This window comes from Melanerpes formicivorus, unplaced genomic scaffold (assembly GCF_026170545.1).
Source record: "Melanerpes formicivorus ecotype bairdi unplaced genomic scaffold, bMelFor1.0.p_v2 SCAF_73, whole genome shotgun sequence".
Taxonomy (NCBI): Eukaryota; Metazoa; Chordata; class Aves; order Piciformes; family Picidae; genus Melanerpes; species Melanerpes formicivorus.
This window is the reverse complement of record NW_027142425.1, coordinates 1,729,025-1,748,485: the sequence shown is the minus strand read 5'-3', so window position 1 is coordinate 1,748,485 and position 19,461 is coordinate 1,729,025. Positions and strand designations below refer to the sequence as shown.

At 60.4% G+C, this 19,461-nt stretch overlaps 3 protein-coding genes across 5 annotated transcripts in view; 2 read left to right on the top strand and 1 right to left on the bottom strand.

Annotated features, from left to right (window-relative positions):
• The first annotated feature begins 4,164 nt into the window (after positions 1-4,164).
• Positions 4,165-12,791, top strand: SLC7A3 (solute carrier family 7 member 3). The gene is made up of 12 exons (XM_068163597.1): positions 4,165-4,303; positions 6,193-6,601; positions 6,807-6,965; positions 7,043-7,220; positions 7,311-7,423; positions 8,331-8,553; positions 8,741-8,880; positions 10,045-10,147; positions 10,455-10,672; positions 11,289-11,455; positions 11,724-11,832; positions 11,953-12,791. The coding sequence occupies exons 2-12, from the start codon at positions 6,232-6,234 to the stop codon at positions 12,084-12,086; spliced, it is 1,914 nt and encodes a 637-aa protein (XP_068019698.1). The 5' UTR covers positions 4,165-4,303; positions 6,193-6,231; the 3' UTR covers positions 12,087-12,791.
• A 2,137-nt stretch (positions 12,792-14,928) lies between these two features.
• On the bottom strand, positions 14,929-18,110 carry LOC137453897 (nuclear cap-binding protein subunit 2). The gene is made up of 4 exons (XM_068163596.1): positions 17,929-18,110; positions 17,511-17,692; positions 16,618-16,756; positions 14,929-15,676 (listed from the first exon to the last, which is right to left on the bottom strand). Exons 1-4 carry the CDS (start codon positions 18,013-18,015, stop codon positions 15,578-15,580), a joined length of 507 nt encoding a protein of 168 aa, XP_068019697.1. The 5' UTR covers positions 18,016-18,110; the 3' UTR covers positions 14,929-15,577.
• A 159-nt stretch (positions 18,111-18,269) lies between these two features.
• TEX11 (testis expressed 11) overlaps positions 18,270-19,461 on the top strand; it is a 57,487-nt gene continuing 56,295 nt past the window's right edge. For all 3 annotated transcript variants that reach the window (XM_068163608.1, XM_068163606.1, XM_068163607.1), the window contains exons 1-2: positions 18,270-18,327; positions 18,423-18,604. In XM_068163608.1, the coding sequence (XP_068019709.1) occupies positions 18,297-18,327; positions 18,423-18,604 (213 nt within the window). In that variant the 5' untranslated portion in view covers positions 18,270-18,296. The remainder of the gene's footprint in view (positions 18,328-18,422; positions 18,605-19,461) is intronic.

Below are 19,461 nucleotides of genomic sequence, written 5' to 3'. Positions count from 1 at the left end.
GGGGGTGGCAGTGACCGGGGCTCCCACCCAGCCCAGGGACTCATCTCTGCCACCTCTGCTCTGCCAGGGGCAGGGGCAACGCACAGCCCAGCCCTGCAGTCCTGGCCCTGGCACGCACTCCCTGTGCCAGAGGGGACGGAGGGGCCCTGCAGATCGTGGCCTGGTACCTGGGGGGGATACTGGCAGAGGTCCACAGAGTGCCACTGCCAAGTGCCTCAGACTGCAGCACCCCCAGGGCTAAGGTCCAGTCCAGGGTGGTGTGGAGGCTTTCCTGCTGGGCCACAGAGCTCCTCCACTGTTCTCCCTTCCACAGATCCCACACCACAGTAAATCCTGACACTTGCAACCTCTGCTGGCAGGATGTGTTTTGGCTTCAGGATGTTCAGATGTATTCTGGAAATGGACAGCATCTTACTGCAATCCAAAAGAGCTTTGGAGTGAAAGCAGAACTGCATCTGTCCAAGCCACACGTGGCTTAGACAATATCTGAGTGTTACACTTGACAGAGGGATGTGCAGCTGCCCTAGGTGAATCCCCATCTTCATCTGCAGAAGTTGCTCTTCCTGTGGTGTTCTTCCCACAGACACAGCAGGGAGCTTGCTGATGTTATGGATACGAGTGACAGCCTCCACACAGTAAATCCTCATCCCCCTCAACACAAAGCAAGGTGCTGTGCCCTTATCCACCCCTTCCATTCCCCCCCATCAGTAAAACCCAACATGCACCTTCTGAAGGCACAGCTGCAGCCTTCCCCCACAATTGCAGTGTGGGTACAACAGACTGACAGCCCTGGGGGCAAGCCCTCAGTGTCCTGCCATGTCATCAGTGCTGACTGGGGAGCAGAGGCCTGGTTTGGGACTGACTGTGGCCTTCAGAGTTGCCCAGATAGACAAGGGATTCCCTTTTGCCCTGGCATTAAAGGGTTCAGCATTGTGGTCTTGCCATAATCTCATCACTTGTTCAGTTGGAAATGCTACTGTCCAGTTTATATGCCACTGAAAAGGGGCCAGCTGTGCTGGGGTCAGCACAAAACACGAGGCAGTGAGTGTAAGGCAAGTGACACTGCCCCACAGTGTCCTGGTCTCTAAGATGGAGAGACATGGACTTCATGGATGGACTCTTGGTAGATAAGGCACTGGCTACAGGGTCACACTCCAAGGGTTGTGATTAACAGCTCCATGTCCAGCTGGAGACCTGTGAAAAGTTGAGTTCCTCAGGGGTCTGTCCTGGCTCCAGGGCTCTTTGGCCTCTCTGTCAGCCACATGGGCAGTGTCACTGAGGCAGCCTCAGCAGGTCTGCTGCTGGCACCAAGCTGTGTGCTGAGCTGGACTCACTGGAGGGCAGGGATGGCATCTAGAAGGATCTTGACAGGCTTGAGAAGTGGCCAGGGCCAGCTGCAGGAGGTTCAACAAGTCACAGAGTAAGGTCCTGCAGCTGGGCCAACCCCAGGCACCAATCCAGGCTGGGTGCAGAGTGGGTTGAGAGCAGCCCTGCAGAAAAAGCCTTGGGGGTGCTGGGTGCTGAGCAGCTCCCCAGGAGCCAGCAGTGCCTCCTGCTGCCCAGCAGGCAGCTGTGTGCTGGGCTGCAGCCAGAGCAGGGTGGGCAGCAGGGCAGCAGAGGGGATTCTGCCCCTGGGCTCTGCTCTGCCCAGACCTCACCTCCAATCCTGCCTCCAGCTCTGCTGTCCCCAGCAGCAGAAGGAGGACACAGAGCTGCTGGAGTGAGGCCAGAGGAGGCCACAAGGATGATCCAAGGGCTGGAGCAGCTCTGCTGAGGCCAGGCTGAGGGAGCTGGGGCTGTGCAGCCTGGAGAGGAGAAGGCTCCAGGGGGACCTCAGAGCTGCCTGCCAGGACCTGAAGGGATCCTGCAGGAAGCTGCAGAGAGACTTTTGCTGAGGGGGTCTGGAGCCAGGCCAAGGAGGAATGGTTTGGAGCTGAGGAAGAAGTTCTTTAGTGTGAGGGTGGGGAGACTCTGGCACAGGCTGCCCAGGGAGGCTGTGGCTGCCTCCTTGTTGAGGGTGTTCAAGGCCAGGCTGGTGAGAGGTGTCCCTGCCCATGGCAGGGGAGTTGGAGTAGATGAGCAGTGACATCCCTTCCAACCTGATCCATTCTATCCCTCTCTGGCCCTGACTGCTGATGTCCTCTCTGGTGTCCTGCAAGAGGACACAAAGGAATGGAATGGCTGTGGCGGGGGAATTTCAGGCTGGACATTAGGTAAAGGCTCTTCACTGAGGGGATGGCCAGTCCTTGAGACATAATTCTGTGCATGACAGTGCAGGGTGATGGGCATCCGAGGGATGATTCAGATCTGTTTCTGCAGGGTTTGTGTCACGTTCTGGGCTGCAGCCACGCTCCTTGGTGCTGGCTGTGTGTGACCTGCCACTCTCTGCCTTCCTGCTGCTCCTGTCAGGACGTATGCTTAGCCTGCTCAGTGCCTGTGCTTGCTCCTGGCCCTTGGCCTGTGCTGCTGGATCAGGGCCCTAAATAGGGTGGAGAGAGCAGCAGACTGCAAGGTGAGGATGTAGCACTGGGAAGATGGATGTGTGTGAGGTCTGGGAGCTGGACCAACATTCAGTGCCTGAAGCTGCTCCGTCTGCCTGAAACAGCCTCCTGCTGGGCTGCTGTTGTAAGAGGGTTTCTGGGAATAGGATGAGGGAATGGGAACTTTGTGAGGAAAGGCTGAGAAAGTTGGGTCTGCTTAGCTTAAAGAAGAGGAGGCTGAGTGGGATCTCACTAACACTGATCAACATCTAAAGGGCGTGTGTCAGGAGGATGGAGCCAGACTCTTCTCAGTGGGGTCCAGTGAGGACAAGGAGCAATGGACACAGGAGGTTCCACACAAACATAAGGAAAGAAATCTTCACTTTGAGGGTAGCAGAGCCCTGGAGCAGGCTGCCCATAGCAGTTGTGGAGTCTCCTTCTCTGGAGACTTTCCAAACCCACATGGATGTGTTCCTATGTGATTTACTCTGGGTGATCCTGCTTTGGCAGGGGGGTTGGACTAGACAACCTTCAGAGGCCACAGAACCACAGAATGGTTTGGGTTGGAAGGGACCTTGGGCATGGACACCTCCCACCAGCCCAGGTTGCTCAAGGCCTCATCCAGCCTGGCCTTGCACCTCCAGGGAAGAGGCAGCCACAGCCTCCCTGGGCAACCTGTGCCAGAGTCTCCCCATCCTCACTCTCAACAATTTCTCCCTCACCTCCAGTCTCAATCTTCCTTCTTCCAGCTCAAAGCCATTGTCCCTTGTCCTGTCCCTCCCAGCCCTTGTCACAAGTCCCTCCCCAGCTCTCCTGAAGCCCCTTCAGTCTCCCTGGAGTTCTCCAGCCCTCTGCTCATCTTGGTGGCCTCCTCTGGATCCTCTCCAGCAGCTCAGGTCCTTCTTGTGCTGGGGACACCAGAACTGGAGGCAGTGCTGCAGGTGGGGTCTGAGCAGAGCAGAGGGGCAGAATCCCCTCCCTGTGCTGCTGCTCTCCCTGCTCTGGCTGCAGCTCAGCACTCAGCTGGCTCTGGGCTGCCAGGGACCATTGCTGGCTCCTGGGGAGTTTGTCACCACCTGACACCCCCAAGGCTTTCCCCTCCAGGCTGCTTTGGAACCACTCCTCACTCAGCCTGGATTAGTGCTTGGGTGCCCCAGCTGCAGGACCTTGCACTTGGCCTTGCGGAACTTCATGAGGCTGACTCAGGCCCAGCCCTGCAGCCTGTCCAGGTCCCTCTGGATGGATCCCTTCCCTCCAGCCTGTCAACCACACCACCCTGCTTGGTGTCACCCCCAAACTTGCTGAGGTCCCTTCCAAGCCCCACTGTGCAGGGGAACTGTGCACAGGTGGTTCTCGGTGTCACCCCAGTCACTGCTCTGGGCTCCCAGCCTCTGCTGCTCTGTGTCCGGGCACACAGCCGTGGAGCTGTGCCCTGGCGCCGCCTGCGAGCACCGCCAGCCATGGTGCTGCGCACACACGGCGGGCAGAGGGGCATCGGCCTGCCTGGGTGCCTGCTTGCTGCCGGCAGCCCAAGGAGCAGCAACAGGCGGCCGGGCCCCAGCACGAGGCAGCCGGAACTGCCGCCTGCTGACGGCGGGCTCGGCCCTGCCTGCGGGGAGCCTGCGGCCGGGCGGGACAGGGCTTGCCGGGCCCCGGCAGTGCAGAGCGCGGGCTCGGGGCTGTGCGCGTCAGGCGGCAGCGGGCGGGGCCCGGCCCCTCAGCCTCTCGGCGGCGGCGGCGGGCCGGGGGTGAGCGGAGCGGAGCAGAACGGGACCGTGCCGGAGCAAGCCGAGCCGTGCCGATCTGTCCGAGCCGTGCCGCAGGTGAGTGGCTGGCGGCGGGCCGGGCCCGGGGCAGCCGGTGCGGCTCTTGCATCAGCCGCGCGGCGCACGTGGGGCCGGTGCGAGCGGCGGCCGGCGGCCGGGACCTGCCCCGGCGCGCGGCCGTTTCCCGCCGCCCTCGCGGCAGCCGCCAGGGTTTCGGGCAACGCCTCGGGGCCGCGGGGGCTCCTGTGGGGGCCAGGATAAGGGTCTTGGGTGCGGGCTGGAAGCGCCTGCCACCTGTTCGCAGCCGCGGCGGGATGCGATGGGAACCGGGATGCCGTGGGAACCGGGATGCGATGGGTGGCGGGATGCGATGGGTAACAGGATGCGATGAGAACCGGGATGCAGCGGGCGACAGGTTGCGTTGGGTACCGGAATGCAGCGGCAGCGGGAGGCTCCTTCCAGCAGTTGCAGCTGCCCAGCACGCTGCCGCTTCTCTCCTCTGCCCGCCTGTAGCTCCTGCGTGCTTTCCATCTTGGGCGCCAGCGTGGCAGCCTGGCTGCCAGCGAGAGACACCTCGCCATGGGCTGAGCCTCCCCGCAGCCACTCGACCTGCCTGAGGCAGGCTCTGACAGGTGCTGCTGAGGGTCTGGGTGCTTAACATGCTCCTGGCCCTGGGCACGGTGAATGCCATCGCAGCGAGGCCTGCGGGATCGGGGAGGCTGCTCCGCTCTGGGAAGGAGGGCTGAACACGGTGCTGCTGCCAGCCCCCTGCTTGTGGCTTGCAAAGGGTCAGAAACCCTTGAAGCAATGGAGTGGCCCTGGGGAGGGCAGCCCGGGCTGCCTGGGCAGAGTCTGGGGAGGGTGCCAGTGCTGGGGCTCTTGGTTTTGCCTCAAAAGCTGCCTCAGAGGCTGGGACAACTCCTTGGGCTGAGGCTGAATATGGCATGTGCCAGCTCAGGAGGTTTCTCCAGAACAGGTTGGTTTGCTGGTTATGGGGAAGCAGCTGGGCTGGTGGAGTCTAGTAATGCCCCTCAGTGTGAGAGCACGGAGTTATCCTTGTGTCTGCTTATGCTGGTCCATACAGCACAGTGTTGGTGCCACTTGGGGCACCTGGCTGGAGCGTGGCTCATTTCCTAATAACAGGAGCAGGCAGCAGGGAGAAGGTGCTGGGGCTCGGGTGGTCCAGTGCTGGGCATGGGAGCTGCTTTCCTTGTGACTCCTCTCACACTGTGCCAGGTGCCTGCTCATCAGACAGGGTGCTCATCATCCAGAGATTTTGATTTTGGATGGGTGGCTGATGTGAGCAAAGGGAGTAGGGATGCTGCATGTTTAGGGCGACTGCAGTCGGTGGAGCATGAGGGCTGCTCAGCAAATGCCATCAGCACATGAGGAATATGCACCAGGGCGCTGTGTGTCCGGCCACACATCCCCACAGAGCCTGTAGTGCAGATGCTGGGAGCAGAGGAGAAATGGCCATGTCCCAGTGAGTCAGGCCAGCTTGCCAAATCCTCCACTGGAGGAATGCTTTGTCTCCCTGCCATCACCACTGCTCATACCCATGTGCCAGGCTGGAGATATGTGCCAACAGCCAAGTCAGGGCTGAGGGATCCCCAGGCTGCCAAGTCAGTAGGGAGCTGCTGGGAGATGGTGGGCAAGCTCTGGCATGTGCCCAGGAGCCTGGTGGTGGGGATCACACAGGGCTGGTGCAGTGAGCCTATTTCTCACTGTGGCCTCCCTGTGTTCATCCCTGGCTTGTTCTTCTGTGCAGGGGCTGCACAGGCTGGGGATGTGCACAGCCCCATCATGCCTTGGAAGGAACCACCACAGTCTCTGTCTCAGCAGTGTGGGGGGAATGGTGCTGGCTGGCTGGGAACAAGCACAGTTCCTGTAGGCATTGCTGCCTGCTTGAGCCTGGCAGGATACTCCTATAGTCCCTTCTCTTGCAGGGGAGTTGAGCAGCTGAGCACCAGCCAGGAGAGGACAAGATGATGGGGGGCAAAATGACCAGCGTTGGGAAGAAGCTGCTCCGGCGGCGCATGGTGGACCTGAGCTCTGAGGACACGCGCTTCGCTCGCTGCCTCTCCACGCTGGACCTCATTGCTCTGGGGGTGGGCAGCACCCTGGGGGCCGGTGTGTACGTGCTGGCTGGGGAGGTGGCCAAGGAGATGGCTGGTCCCTCTATTGTCCTCTGCTTCCTGGTAGCTGCTCTCTCATCTGTACTGGCCGGGCTCTGCTACGCAGAGTTTGGGGCCCGCGTGCCCAAGACCGGCTCTGCCTACCTGTACAGCTATGTCACTGTGGGCGAGATCTGGGCTTTCACAACCGGCTGGAACCTCATCCTCTCCTATGTGATAGGTATGGGGCTGGGCAGGGGGCTGGCACGTGCGCACAGGCTCCTTTCAGCACTGCACTGGCAGCATCGGGGGCTACTGGGGGACAGAGCGTGGTGCTCTGGGAGCAGGGTGTGGGGTGGGGTGAGCAGGGAGGTGGATCCTGGGAGGGTAGCAGCTGGTGCTGCTCTGCTCTGGGTTTGGCCTGATGCAGATTTGCCATCAACCAGGCACAGCCAGCGTGGCTCGAGCCTGGAGCGCGGCGTTCGACAATATCATTGGCAACCACATCTCAGCCTTCTTTGTGAACAAGACCACCCTGCACGTGCCGGGGGTGCTGGCCGAGCGCCCGGACTTCTTTGCCGTCATCCTGATCGGGCTGCTCACCGGTGAGTGTGAGAGCAGCTCCTGTGGGCGGTGTCACGGGAGGCTGGCAGGTCCCCGCTCACCCCTCCTGTCCTCGCAGCGCTGCTGGCCTTTGGCGTCAGCGAATCTGCCCTCATCAATAAGATCTTCACGGCGGTCAACTTGCTGGTGCTGGGCTTTGTCATCATCTCTGGCTTCGTGAAGGGGGACGTCAAGAACTGGCAGCTCTCAGAGGAGGACTACATCAACCTCTCACACCTTCACCCGGCGGATGACAGGTGAGGGAAGCAACCCTTTCGGGCCAGGGGCTGTCACCAGCCTGGCTCTCTGTGCACTGTGTGGCAGCTGCTCTGCTCTCTCCTTTCCAGGAAGAAAGCCTTTGGCTCCGGCGGGTTTGTCCCCTTTGGACTGGAAGGGATCCTGACCGGTGCAGCCACCTGTTTCTATGCCTTTGTAGGCTTTGACTGCATTGCCACCACAGGTGCCACCTTGGGCGAGGGCAGCATGGGCATTTCCCCAGGGCAGCCAGCAGTGCAGCCGGCAGTTCTGCTGGGGGGGATGCTCTGTGGCGTGGGAAACAGCTCATCCCAGCACTCCGAAGAGACTTCCCCACAGCAGCTCTGTCCCCAGCTGGGATAGCACAAAAGGGCTCACAGCTTGTGAAGTGGCTTCCTGCACTGCACAGCGGGAATAGGGCTGCACCCTGCCAGCACAGGCAGCTCCGGAGGCAACGGGGAGCCTTTCTGCTACTGAGAATCACTGGTGCCTGCTGGTTATTTCCCAGCCTCAGGCAACGTTTTTCTAAAGGACCGAGTCGGTGCAGAGCCGCCGCGACTGGGCGCAGTCAGCCTGCTTAATTTCCTCTCGTTCCCCCAGGAATCTACTTAGTGGGTGGCTGGTACAGGCTGTTCTGCCTGACCTCCCTGCCTGTGCCTCCCCGCCCCCAGGGGCTACTCAGCAGCTGCCTCCTTCCCTCCTTCCCCAGCCAAGCCCCTTGCTGGGGAGCGTGGTGCAGCAGAACATGCCACAGAGGCTGAGGGGCAGAGGGCGGGGTGGCTGTGCCACACACACTGAGGAGCTGCATTCAATAAGCTGTGCAGGGAGCAGGACCTGCTGCTGGGGGCAGAGGGCTAGCATGGCTGGGGGCATGGCAAGCCTAGCTGCTGGGCAGCTGCATGCCTGGAAGCCAGGGCTGCAGATATGTGCCTTTGCTCTCGGCAGCGATGAAGCGCTTTGCAGCACAGCAGCCTGGCTGGGAACCCCTCTGCAATAGCTCCTGACTCCTGCTGCCCAGCCCCAGGGTCTTAGAAAGTCCCTTCTGTGGCTTGTCCTGGGGGGTGAGCTGTACTGCGGGGTGGGGACAGACACTGCCTCTTGTCTCTGCACAGGGGAGGAAGCCAGGAACCCACAGCGCTCAATCCCCATTGGCATCATCGTGTCCCTCCTCATCTGCTTCGTGGCTTATTTCGGGGTCTCTGCAGCCCTGACCCTCATGGTTCCTTACTTCCTCCTGAACAAGGAGAGTCCCCTGCCTGAGGCTTTCAAGGCAGTGGGCTGGGAGCCTGCTCGCTACGCCGTTGCCGTCGGCTCTCTCTGTGCCCTCTCCACCAGGTAGGACTGGCTCCATCCTTGGCACCGCCTGGCATGGCACGGGGATCATCAGCACACATCACGGCTTGGCTGGGAGTTTACCCCATCTGGCTGATGTCCTGCTCCCAGCAGCTGGTCCTGTCCCCACCTGGAGGGTGGGTGTGGGCAGCTTGCCTGGCAGACACTGAGCCGTCTCTCCTCACGGCAGCTTGCTGGGCTCCATGTTCCCCATGCCCCGTGTGATCTATGCCATGGCAGAGGATGGGCTGCTCTTCAAGTTCCTCTCCAGCATCAACAGCCGCACAAAGACTCCTCTGTCGGCCACCATCACCTCGGGGCTTCTGGCGGGTAAGGCTGCTGGCTGTCCCCCCAGCAGCGCTGTGTTGCTGCAGGCCTGCTCTCATACTGCAGAGCTGCACTCACGCTGCAGGGCTGCACTAATGCTGCAGGGCTGCACTCGTGCTGTGGGGCTGCGCTCACTGCAGAGCTGCAGTCATGCTGCAGAGCTGCATTCACGCTGTGGGGCTGCACTCAGGCTGCAGAGCTGCAGTCATGCTGCAGAGCTGTGCTCACACTGCAGCGCTGTGCTTACGCTGCAGAGCTGCGCTCACGCTGTGGGCTGCATTCAGGTTGCATTCAGGCTGCAGAACTGAGGTCACACTGCAGAGCTGTGCTCACACTGCAAAGCTGTGCTCACTGCAGAGCTGCACTCACGCTGCAGAGCTGCACTCAGGCTGAAGAGCTGTGCTCACTGCAGAGCTGCACTCACGCTGTGGAGCTGCACTCATGCTGCAGGGCTGCGCTCACGCTGCAGAGCTGCGCTCATGCTGCAGGGCTGCACTCATGCTGCAGGGCTGCACTCACGCTGCGGAGCTGCACTCATGCTGCAGGGCTGCGCTCACGCTGCAGAGCTGCGCTCATGCTGCAGGGCTGCACTCATGCTGCAGAGCTGCACTCACGCTGCAGAGCTGCACTCAGGCTGAAGAGCTGTGCTCACTGCAGAGCTGCACTCACGCTGTGGAGCTGCACTCATGCTGCAGGGCTGCGCTCACACTGCAGAGCTGCGCTCATGCTGCAGGGCTGCACTCATGCTGCAGGGCTGCACTCACGCTGCGGAGCTGCACTCATGCTGCAGGGCTGCACTCATGCTGCAGAGCTGCACTCATGCTGTAAAGCTGCACTCACTGCAGAGCTGCACTCTGTGGAGCTGCACTCACACTGCAGAGGTGCACTCATGCTGCAGAGCTGCACTCACTGCAGAGCTGCACTCTGGAGCTGCACTCATGCTGCAGAGGTGCAGTCATGCTGCAGAGCTGTGCTCACTGCAGAGCTGCACACATGCTGTGTGGCTGCACTCATGCTGCAGGGCTGCGCTCATGCTGCGGAGCTGCGCTCATGCTGCAGGACTGCACTCATGCTGCAGGGCTGCACTCACGTTGCAGAGCTGTGCTCACGCTGCAGGGCTGCGCTCACACTGCAGAGCTGCACTCACGCTGCATGTCCTCCTTGCAGCGGTGATGGCCTTCCTGTTTGACCTGAAGGACCTGGTGGACCTCATGTCGATTGGCACGCTGCTGGCCTACTCGCTGGTGGCAGTGTGTGTGCTCATTCTCCGGTGGGTGCCTCCTCTCACATGGGGTTGGCAGGGGTGGAGGTGCCTTCTGTTGAGCCTGGGGCTTATGGCCACAGCTTTTTCCTGGGAGCGTGCAGCCTGAGGACATGTCGAGCCCCTAAGAGGGAGGCTGCTCACAGCAGCCTGTGTGATATCTCTGGGCACAGCCATGGGGAGGAGGCTGTCACAAGGCTACAGCCAGAGCAGTACATGGGGCTGGAGCAGTGGGAAGGGTGTGAAGGTGCTGTCCGCCATCCCCCTGGGCTGGGAAGCTCCTCGAGCTGCACTGCAGCTTGTCCCATTTGCTCAGGTACCAGTCTGGGCAGCTGAACTCCCCAAAGGCTATGGAGATGCTGGAGATGAACGGGAACGAGGAGGAGAGGGTGGTCATGAACCCGACTGCCAGCACTGCCAGCAGCCAGCAGCAGCAGCAGCAGATGCTGTCCCTGGCCACGCTCTTCAGCCCACCCGCAGACACCCCCTCTGCGCTCTCCGGGCGTGTTGTCTACGCCTGCGTCTCGGCCATCGGTGAGCAGCTGCCAGCCGATGGTCTCCTGCGGGGCTGGGGAAGTCTGGTGTGGCTGGCAGAGCTGATGGGGCATGGTGGGCACAGCAGGGGAGGAGATGGGCAGAGCAGTACACATTGCTCACAGACTGGGCTGGCTCTGCCCACAGCAGTGTGCCAAATGCAGGACATGGCTGGGGTTTGGGGCCCAAGGTGGCTGATGGAGGGTGTGGGCACTAAGCCAGGCACGTGTGGGTGGTCATGGCAGCTCCCTGTGACAAACCTGGCTTAGGCTGGCTGACCACCCAGTGAGGGTGCCCCCCAGCCCCACAAGTGCACTCGGGGCTCAGCCAGCTTGAGCCATCCATCAGCAGCTCCATTGTGCATCCAGAATGGGGCAGCTCTGCCAGGTCTGGGTCAGTGTCAGAGCCCAGCTGAGGGCAGGCTGCCTTGCCTTGCCAGGCTGGTGAGCTCCCCCAGCATGGTGCTTTCCTGAGCCTTTGGGGTGGGTATTGGAGGCAGGATGTGCTGGACCTAGACCTGGAAGGGAGCAGTGGGCCTGCCTCAGCCATTGATGAGGCTCGAGGTCCCAGCCAGGCCTCATGCCATCTGCCTTCCCAACTGCCTTCTCCCCTGCAGCCTCGCTGATCGTGGTCATCTCCGTGGTCCTCACCCTCAAGGTGAACGCACTGAAGGATGCCAGCGTGGGCTGGATCGTGGCCCTGGTACTGCTCCTCGTGGCTCTGCTCATTCCCATCATCATCATTTGGAGGCAGCCACAGAGCAACGCACGGCTGAACTTCAAAGTGAGTGCAGCCCCCAGCAGCTTGGTGTCTTCACCCCCATGGAGCCCTGGCAGGTTCAAAGCCGCTGCAGGGTCTGCCAGGGCTCGCTGCTGGGCAGTCAGTGGCCAGTGCCAGGAAAGGCCAGGGCCCCAAGACATGGCTCTCCAAGTTGCAGTGTCCAGCATAGCGGTGCCCAGGTGATCTCGGGGCTGTGTCAAAGATGGGATCCCTCTGTGGCCAGGAGGGGCCCTCAGGGCACAGTTGGCACAGCCCCACTTGTCCCTCACAGGTGCCTTTCCTCCCGCTCCTGCCGGTCCTCAGCATTTTCGTTAACATCCTGCTGATGGTGCAGCTGAGTGCTGGCACCTGGGTACGGTTTGCCGTCTGGATGGCCGTGGGTAGGTGTCCTCTGTGTGTGGGGGGGCTACAGTGCCCACAGCATCTGCCCAGATGGGCTGTTAAGGCTGGCAGCCTGTCAGCCTGGCACTGCACTTTTCATTGTGGAAACTGTCCTGCAGGTTTTATGATTTACTTTGCCTATGGGATCCGGAACAGTGTGGAAGGGAGAACAGCGGAGGAGCTCTGCGGCCCAGCAGGAAAGCCTCCACACCACCCTGGACTGGACCTTAGCCCTGGGGGTGCTGCAGTCTGAGGCACTTGGCAGTGGCACTCTGTGGACCTCTGCCAGTATCCCCCCCAGGTACCAGGCCACGATCTGCAGGGCCCCTCCGTCCCCTCTGGCACAGGCAGTGCGTGCCAGGGCCAGGACTGCAGGGCTGGGCTGTGCGTTGCCCCTGCCCCTGGCAGAGCAGAGGTGGCAGAGATGAGTCCCTGGGCTGGGTGGGAGCCCCGGTCTCTGCCACCCCCCAGCCCTGCCGAGGGGCAGTGGCACTGGCACAGCCCTGCCACCGTGCCAGCTGCTGTCAGAGATGCTGCTTCCCCTGTGCAGGGGAGGCCTCATGTGGGGATGCAGCTGTGCCCACCCTGTCTGTCTGTGTGGCTGTGGTCACCACCTCCCCTTTGAGCTTCCCAAGCGCTGGGGACAGCCATGGCTGGAGCCATGGGACAAGGTTTGAGGCATCTTCTGGTACTACTAGTGTCCTGGTACTGCCTGGCAGGAGGGGTTCAAGCAGCCAGCACCCCCTCTGTGCCCAGGGTTTACTCCTGGCTGAGCCCCGTGCTACCTCGGCCATGCTGCTTGGTGTGAGCATCGAGCTCAGGTGCCTGTGACCGTGCCCACAGTGCAGCTGTGCCAGTGTCCTTGTCCAACCTGTGCATAATTGGTGTTTTCCTGCCTTTGTAGAATTCCTGGTGTCTGTGTGGTCACTTTTATACCTATAAACTAAATGGGGTTCAAGTGCTTGGCTCTGTTGTCCTGCCACATCTTGTGCCCATGCCCTGTGGTCATAGAACCCCAGGCACAACTCCACATGCTGCCAGGCCAGTTACCAGGCTGATGCTAGCCCAGAGTGGGGCCAGGCTCCAGCCAGCTGTGCTGGGTGAGCTCCCTGCCTGAAACCTGCAGTCTGCAGCTACCACACATTGTCCCCTGGGACAGTGAGTCAGAACCTCTGGAGCAGAGCCCCAGGCCAGACCTGCTGGCACCTGTGGGCAGGACACCACAGCCCCATCCTGCAGTCCCCAAGCAGCATGAGAGTGTCACCAGGTGCCAGGGTGGGGACTGCAGTAATGACCTTGGCATCTCCTGGATGCTTCAGCACTGGCCTGCAGGGGAAGTGTGGACAGGAGCTGGGCTGCATCCATGTAAAAAGATGATTTCCCAGATCCTGGTCTGCTCTGGATCAGCCTTGACAGATGATTCTGCACACTAAACTGATTTAGGGCAGAAGGATCTGGCATGGCCTCACCATCTCTGCCTGTGTGCTGCCAGTTGAGCAGGGGCAGTGCCCGTCCAGCAGCAAGGGCCCCACACCCACAGCTCTGCTTGGTCCTGGGGCTGCAGCAGTGAGCCCTGCCCCGGGGCTGTGCTTGCAGTGAGAGAGGCTGCAGCACCTGCTCTGGCCTTGTGCCAGGCACTGCCTGCCCTGCTGCCCCGGGCCAGGCTGCCCTGCCAGCCCCTCAGGCTCCAACACTCGGGCACAGCTGAGTCCTGGCACTAGCTCCTCGCAGGTGCTCCCAGCTCTGCCCGTGCCTGTGCCTCCATGTGCTGTGCTGGGTCCCATCGCTGCCCCTGGTGGGCATCTCCTGGCCGGGGACAGCACTTGGGGTCCTGCTGAGCGCTGAGCATGCAGCCCCTCCAGCACCCTGGGTCTGTGTGCAGTTGGCCAAGCCTAGCAGGCAATGGGCAGGTGGTGCCACTGCAGCCCTCAGCTCCTGGCTTGGCACTGCTGCAGCCCCCTGTGCCCTGATGCCCACGTCCCCACGCATGTGTGCGCATCCATGCCCTGGCCTCGTGTGTGTCCATTTGTGCCCATGGGGATGTCTGTGCCTGGCTCCAGGCCACCCCTCTGAGCACCACTGGCCCATGCTGTGTGCCCATTGGGAATGGCAGAGCTCCTGACCTGGGGCTGGGTGCTGGGAGGCCTGGGGAGCTCCCACCCCAGCAGTTCAGCAAGGAAGGCTCTGGCTGGCAGCCGTCAGTCTGTGCCATCGGCCCCTGCTGGTGCGGTGCAGTGGGTCAGTGCCATCCTGCCATGGGCACAGCCCCTGTACCCACCCTGAGCCCTGGGCTTGGCACCCCAGCCTTGCCTGCCTGCCCACTCTGGGAGCCCTCTGCCTCTCTCTGCCCTCCAGCTCCTTCTGCCCCATCCCAGTGAGCAGAGCACGTTCCTGGGGGGAGGCTGCCAGGTGCTGGGGGCTGCAGCCTGGGCTTTCCCCCCCCATGCCAGTCTGGAAGAGCATTCTCTGGTTTGGGAAAAGACAGCAAAAAGCAGAGCCTGGCTTTGCTCCCCAGAGGGCCAGTGAGCAGCTCTGTGCACAGCTGCCTGTGGTTTGCCCATCAGCTGGGCAGGTGCCACCCAGCTCTGCAGCCCAGGCTGCGCTCCTGCTGCTGCCCAGCCCTGGGGCCTGGCAGAGCCCTCGAGGGAGCCAAACAAGGCCAGAGCTGCTCCCCTGCCTGTGCCTCTGCCACTGCGTGGGTTCTGGGCAGATGGGGCACAAGTGTGGGCAGGAACATGGGCAGGGGAGGGACCTGATGTCCAGCCCCTTCCTGGGCAGTAAGGCTTCAGCAGTGGTTGCTGCTGTCCTAGTAACAAACCCCCCTCCCTCCTCTCTTGGCTTTTATTGCTGAGCAGGTATCATAGGTATGGAACTTCCCCTAGGTTAGGTTGGGAGTCCCCTCCCAGGATCCTGTCCCCTTGCCCCAGCTCACTGAATCAGGAAGGGCAACTTTGGAGAGTGAGGCTTGATGCTCTGGGAGCACTGCTCAGCTGTGCCAGAGCACTGCTGCGTTCTCAACACCTTTCCAGCTACCAAGACACAGCAGAGCAGAGCAGTGTGAGGGCTGCTTGGGGGACCATTAACTCCACCTCAGCCAGAGCTAATACAACTGTTTATTAAAAAAAAAATGAAAGAACCTTTTAACAAAATCATGCCAAAGAGCAAGGATCTGGAAAGCCAGGCAGCATTGGGGGCATCATAAAGAGAAATGCTCTGCAGGCCCAAACCAGCCAAGGGCAGACATGGGCACCTCCACGTGGATGCTAACACCCTGTCTGACTTCCCTCATCCAACCAGTGACACTGCTTTGGAAGCAGATGAGGATGGAGAGTCTCTTGAGTGTCCCCACAAGGTGCCCAGGCTCTGGAGGGTCTGATGATGGTGAGCCTTCAAGAAGTTCCATTTGAGAGCAACCACAGCTGTAGCTTGGAGGAAGCCATCTGCTTTGGATGCAGTGTGAGAAGTATGTCCTAGCACAAGGTGTGTGAGACATGCTGCATTTCTCCTTGCAGAGAATCCTGCAGAGCTGTCCCGTTTTTCCCTTGTTGCCCTGTATCAGCACGGAGCACCCTCTCCAGCCCAGAAGGAAGCAGGGATGAACACATACTGTATAGATATCCACAGCCTGAGGAGGGTCACCGTCTGCTGGAACGTGGCTCTCACTCCCTACCCCAATCCAAAATGGGAGAGAAGGGCTAGCTCTGGAAGGACAGTGCCCTCTACAAGCTAGGACCCATGAGGCAATTAATAGATGGCAGGTTGATGATTTGCCTTCTGCATCTGAATGATCTTGCCAAAGCCTCCTCTGCCCACATCGTAGTCCGTCCGGTACTCGTCTCGCACCTGGGGCACAGCAGTAACACAGACATTAGTACCCTGCACTCCCTGTCCCCTGACAGGCCTCAATCATCATCCCATCCTTGCTCAGCTGGTGGGGAACTGAAGCACCTTGAATTGTTTGAAATCCCTTTAAATAATCCACCAAAAAGGTGGCAGTGGTGGTGAAAGTGACAACTGAGGATAAATCTGCTGCTTTCCAGACAAGAAGCAAGGAAGACTCCAAAGTATTTTCCTTCAGCCTTGCAGTCTGAATTGCCAGGCTTGGCCTCCAGAACATTTTCTCCCCTCCAGCCTGAAAATCTTGAAAGGAATCTCATCTTGCCACTGGGGCAAACTGTTGGGTTATGAGATTGGCCTAGCTGCTACCATTCCTTTTAAGAGTAGTAGCCTGGATTAGGCAACATTCTGCTTGCATTGCATGACATTTGGAGTCCTAGATAGAAACAGCCTCAAGCAGTACCTCTAAGCTTTTAACACCAGGCATTGGTTACCAAAACAGCCTGGGAGTGGCTGAAGGTCATTGTCAGGTCTTTATAATAGTCTACAGCACTGCTCTGCATGAGGCAAAAGTGAGGGGTGGGTGTCAAGTGGAGGGGGCCAAGCTCTTTTTGGTGGTGCACAATAATAAGACAAGGAACAACAGGTTCAAACTTGAACATAGAAGATTTCACCTCAACATGAGGAGAAATTTCTTTACAGTGAAGGTGAAAGAGCCCTGGAGCAGGCTGCCCAGGGAGGCTGTGGAGTCTCCTTCTCTGGACACTTTCCAAACCCACCTGGATGCATTCCTGTGTGGGCTACCCTAAGTGACCCTGCTCTGCCAGGGGGTTGGGCCTGATGATCTATTGAGGTCCCTTCCAACCTCTAATGTGCTGCGACACTGTGAAAGCAGCGCAGAGTCTCAGGGGGTTCAAGTTCAAGGTAGGGCCCGGTGCTGCCTTTACCTGCCCTCCAGTCTTGCCTCTGCCGTACTGCCTGCCCTCCTTGAAGCCCGCGTCCCAGTCGGTGCGGATGATGCGGTCGTCCAGGCGCGTGCCGTTGATGAAGCGCATGGCGTGCTCAGCCTCCGCCCGCGTGTAGTACCTGCGGCGTGCCCTAAGGAGAGCCAACTCTGCTCTGGCAGTGGGGACATCTGAGAAACCAAACACCCTGCCCAACAGCCTTTCCTACCCTTCCTGCTCTCCCCTATGGGATCAAGAGCTGTGCTCACATAAATCCAAGCTAAAAATAGCTGCCCCTCAGGAAGGATTCTGAACTTCAGCGTTAGAGCCTGCGCTGCCCAGGAGCTTTGCAGCACTTGCCTCACAGGCAGCTGGAACAAGCCTGGTAAAGCCTTGCTCACTTGCCCTTTTATGCTATGTGAAACCTGACTGGATTGGAAGGAGAGGGGCAGGCCTCGGAGCAGAGCCGTGCAAAGACAGCTCACGGTACAGCTTGGACAGGTGCGTGCCCTGTGCTTGGCAATACAGCCGTGGCTGCTTCTGCTACTTCATTCCCCTGTAAACTGAAGGGAAGAAACTGAACGTGGGCTCTGGCCAAGCAAGAGCTCAGACTGACAATGGGAGCAGCTCTCACTGTGACCCTAAAACCATTAAAGACTTTAATAAAGCTCTCTGCCCTTCCAGAAAGCACGGCAGTGGCAGCACTGCTCAGCAAGGGCACAGCTGTACAGTCTGTCTCTCACCTCAGGTAGCGGTGGGAAGGTTGGGAGGGAAGCACCTGCTAGGAAGCACCTGACTATGGCTCCTTATCAGCTTTTCCACAGCAGCACAGCCAAGCTTGCTATGCAGAGAGGAACACACAGGGGCTGATAGTACCCGGGAACCAGAAAGGATACTCGACAAAGCAGAAGCCACAAGGGGTTTTCTTGATCTTGTCCAGCCCCATGACAATCCTCTTGACGTCTCCACATTTGGAGAAGAGCTCCTGGATCTGCTCCTCGGTGGTGTAAAAGGAGAGGTTGCCAACGTAGAGCGTAGAAGAAACTTTCAGGGACTTCTCCTGGAGCTGCCTACTACCCTGATGAGGGCAGAACACAGTGGGGTGACTACACCTGCCGCCAGGCCCCGGCAGGCCCTTCCCACCGCCCCGGAGACTCACTGTCCGCCCGCCCACCGCGGTGCTCCTCGCACGGCCTCGCCCCGGCAACAGCCCTCCCGTTCCGGCGCTGCTCCCCGCCCCGGCAGCAGCCCTCCCGCTCCGGCCAGGTCCCACCGCCCCCCGACCCGCGCCTCAGGCCCGGCCGCCGGGCGCACCCGGAAGTGCTGGTCGCGGTACTGGCTGATCTCGCAGTAGGAGTCGCTGTTGAGCCCACTCAACGTGGTGTGGAGCAGTCCCGACATCTCGCCTGCGCCCGGTCGGGCTCCGCTCCCGGGATCCTTCCAGAACCGCCGCGGAACTCACCGGACGGCGAACACAGCAACGAACCCTCCGCGCCCTCCGATTGGCACCGGCGCCTGTCGCTCTGGGCGGGAAGGCGGGGCAGTAGCACGGACAGCCAATGGGGACGCGCAGGCAGGCAGCGCTGTGCCCGGCATGCTCTGCGGCGGCCCGCTCTGGGGCGGCGCGCGGGGGCGGCGCGCTCCCGCCCCGCGGGTCCTGTCAGCCTGTGGGCGGCGGCGCCATGGCGGGAGCGCGGCTGGCGGCGCTGGATGGTACCGGGGCCGCGGGATGGGACCGGGGGCGCTGGGGAGCCGCCGCCTGTTGCTGGGCTCTATCTTAATTCCCCTTTTCTCGTCCTGTCTTACAGGGCTGATGGGGGAGCTGCTGAAGGAGGAGGCCCCGTCCCGTATCGCCGCCCTCACTGAGGAGCTCTTCCAGGCAGCGGAGAGCATCTCTGTGGAGGATGGGAGCAGGGCTGAGCTGGAGCCGCGGCCCCCGGGGCCGGAGCACCCGGGAGTTTCGTGTGCTTCACAGCAGGCGCTCGCCCAGGTCGGTGGCTGCGGTGCCTGCCGCTGTTGGCTGCCGGTGAGGCTGAGCCTTTGGCGCTGTCGCGGTGTAAATCAGTTCACTCCAGCTCTTAACAGCCTGGAAGTCCTGGAAAACGCAAAACGTTTTTCCTGAATGACAACAGGTGATCTCTGGGGTCCCTTCCACCCGGAGCTGTTCCGTGGGTCTGTGTAAATGTGAAAGTGAATCACCATAGGAAAAGCTGCAGGGCGCTCCCTGGGGCTGAGGTTTTTGTAGGTCTCTAGTAGCACCTCCTCGTGACTCCCAGTGAAGAGGCAAGCAGGGAGTGCTGCTGAGTCCTGCTGGGGCAGGAGAGGACCTTCTCACCCCGTGAGTGGGCTCCCATAGTGATGACAGCAGATGCTTGTGGAAGCAGAAGCTGAGCAGGCAGCTCGTGTGGCTTGCCTGGCAAGCCTGGGACGCTGGAGTGGGGAGGAGAGCTCATTTCCATAGGTGTAAAAGTGAATTGGGTTGTTCACAGTTTTTAAATGGTACTCCTCCTGTGTATTCTAGAGGAGTTTTTACAGAGTAGAACCACAGAGCTGCTGAGATTGGAAGAAGCCTCTGAGATCATCAAGTCCCAACTATTCACCCAGAGCTCACAGTCCCACCACGGCTGCTGAGCTACTGCCACTCAACTGTGTCCATGGAACTTTAAAATCCCTCCAGGGATGGGGACTCCAGCACCTCCCTGGGCAGCCTGGGGCAGTGCCTGAGAACCCTTGCTGGGAAGAAATTGTTCCTAACATCCAACCTGAGCCTCCCCTGGCACAACTTGAGGCTGCTTCCTTTTGTCCTGTCACTTGGTGTGAGAAGAGCCCAACCTCCACCTCACTCCA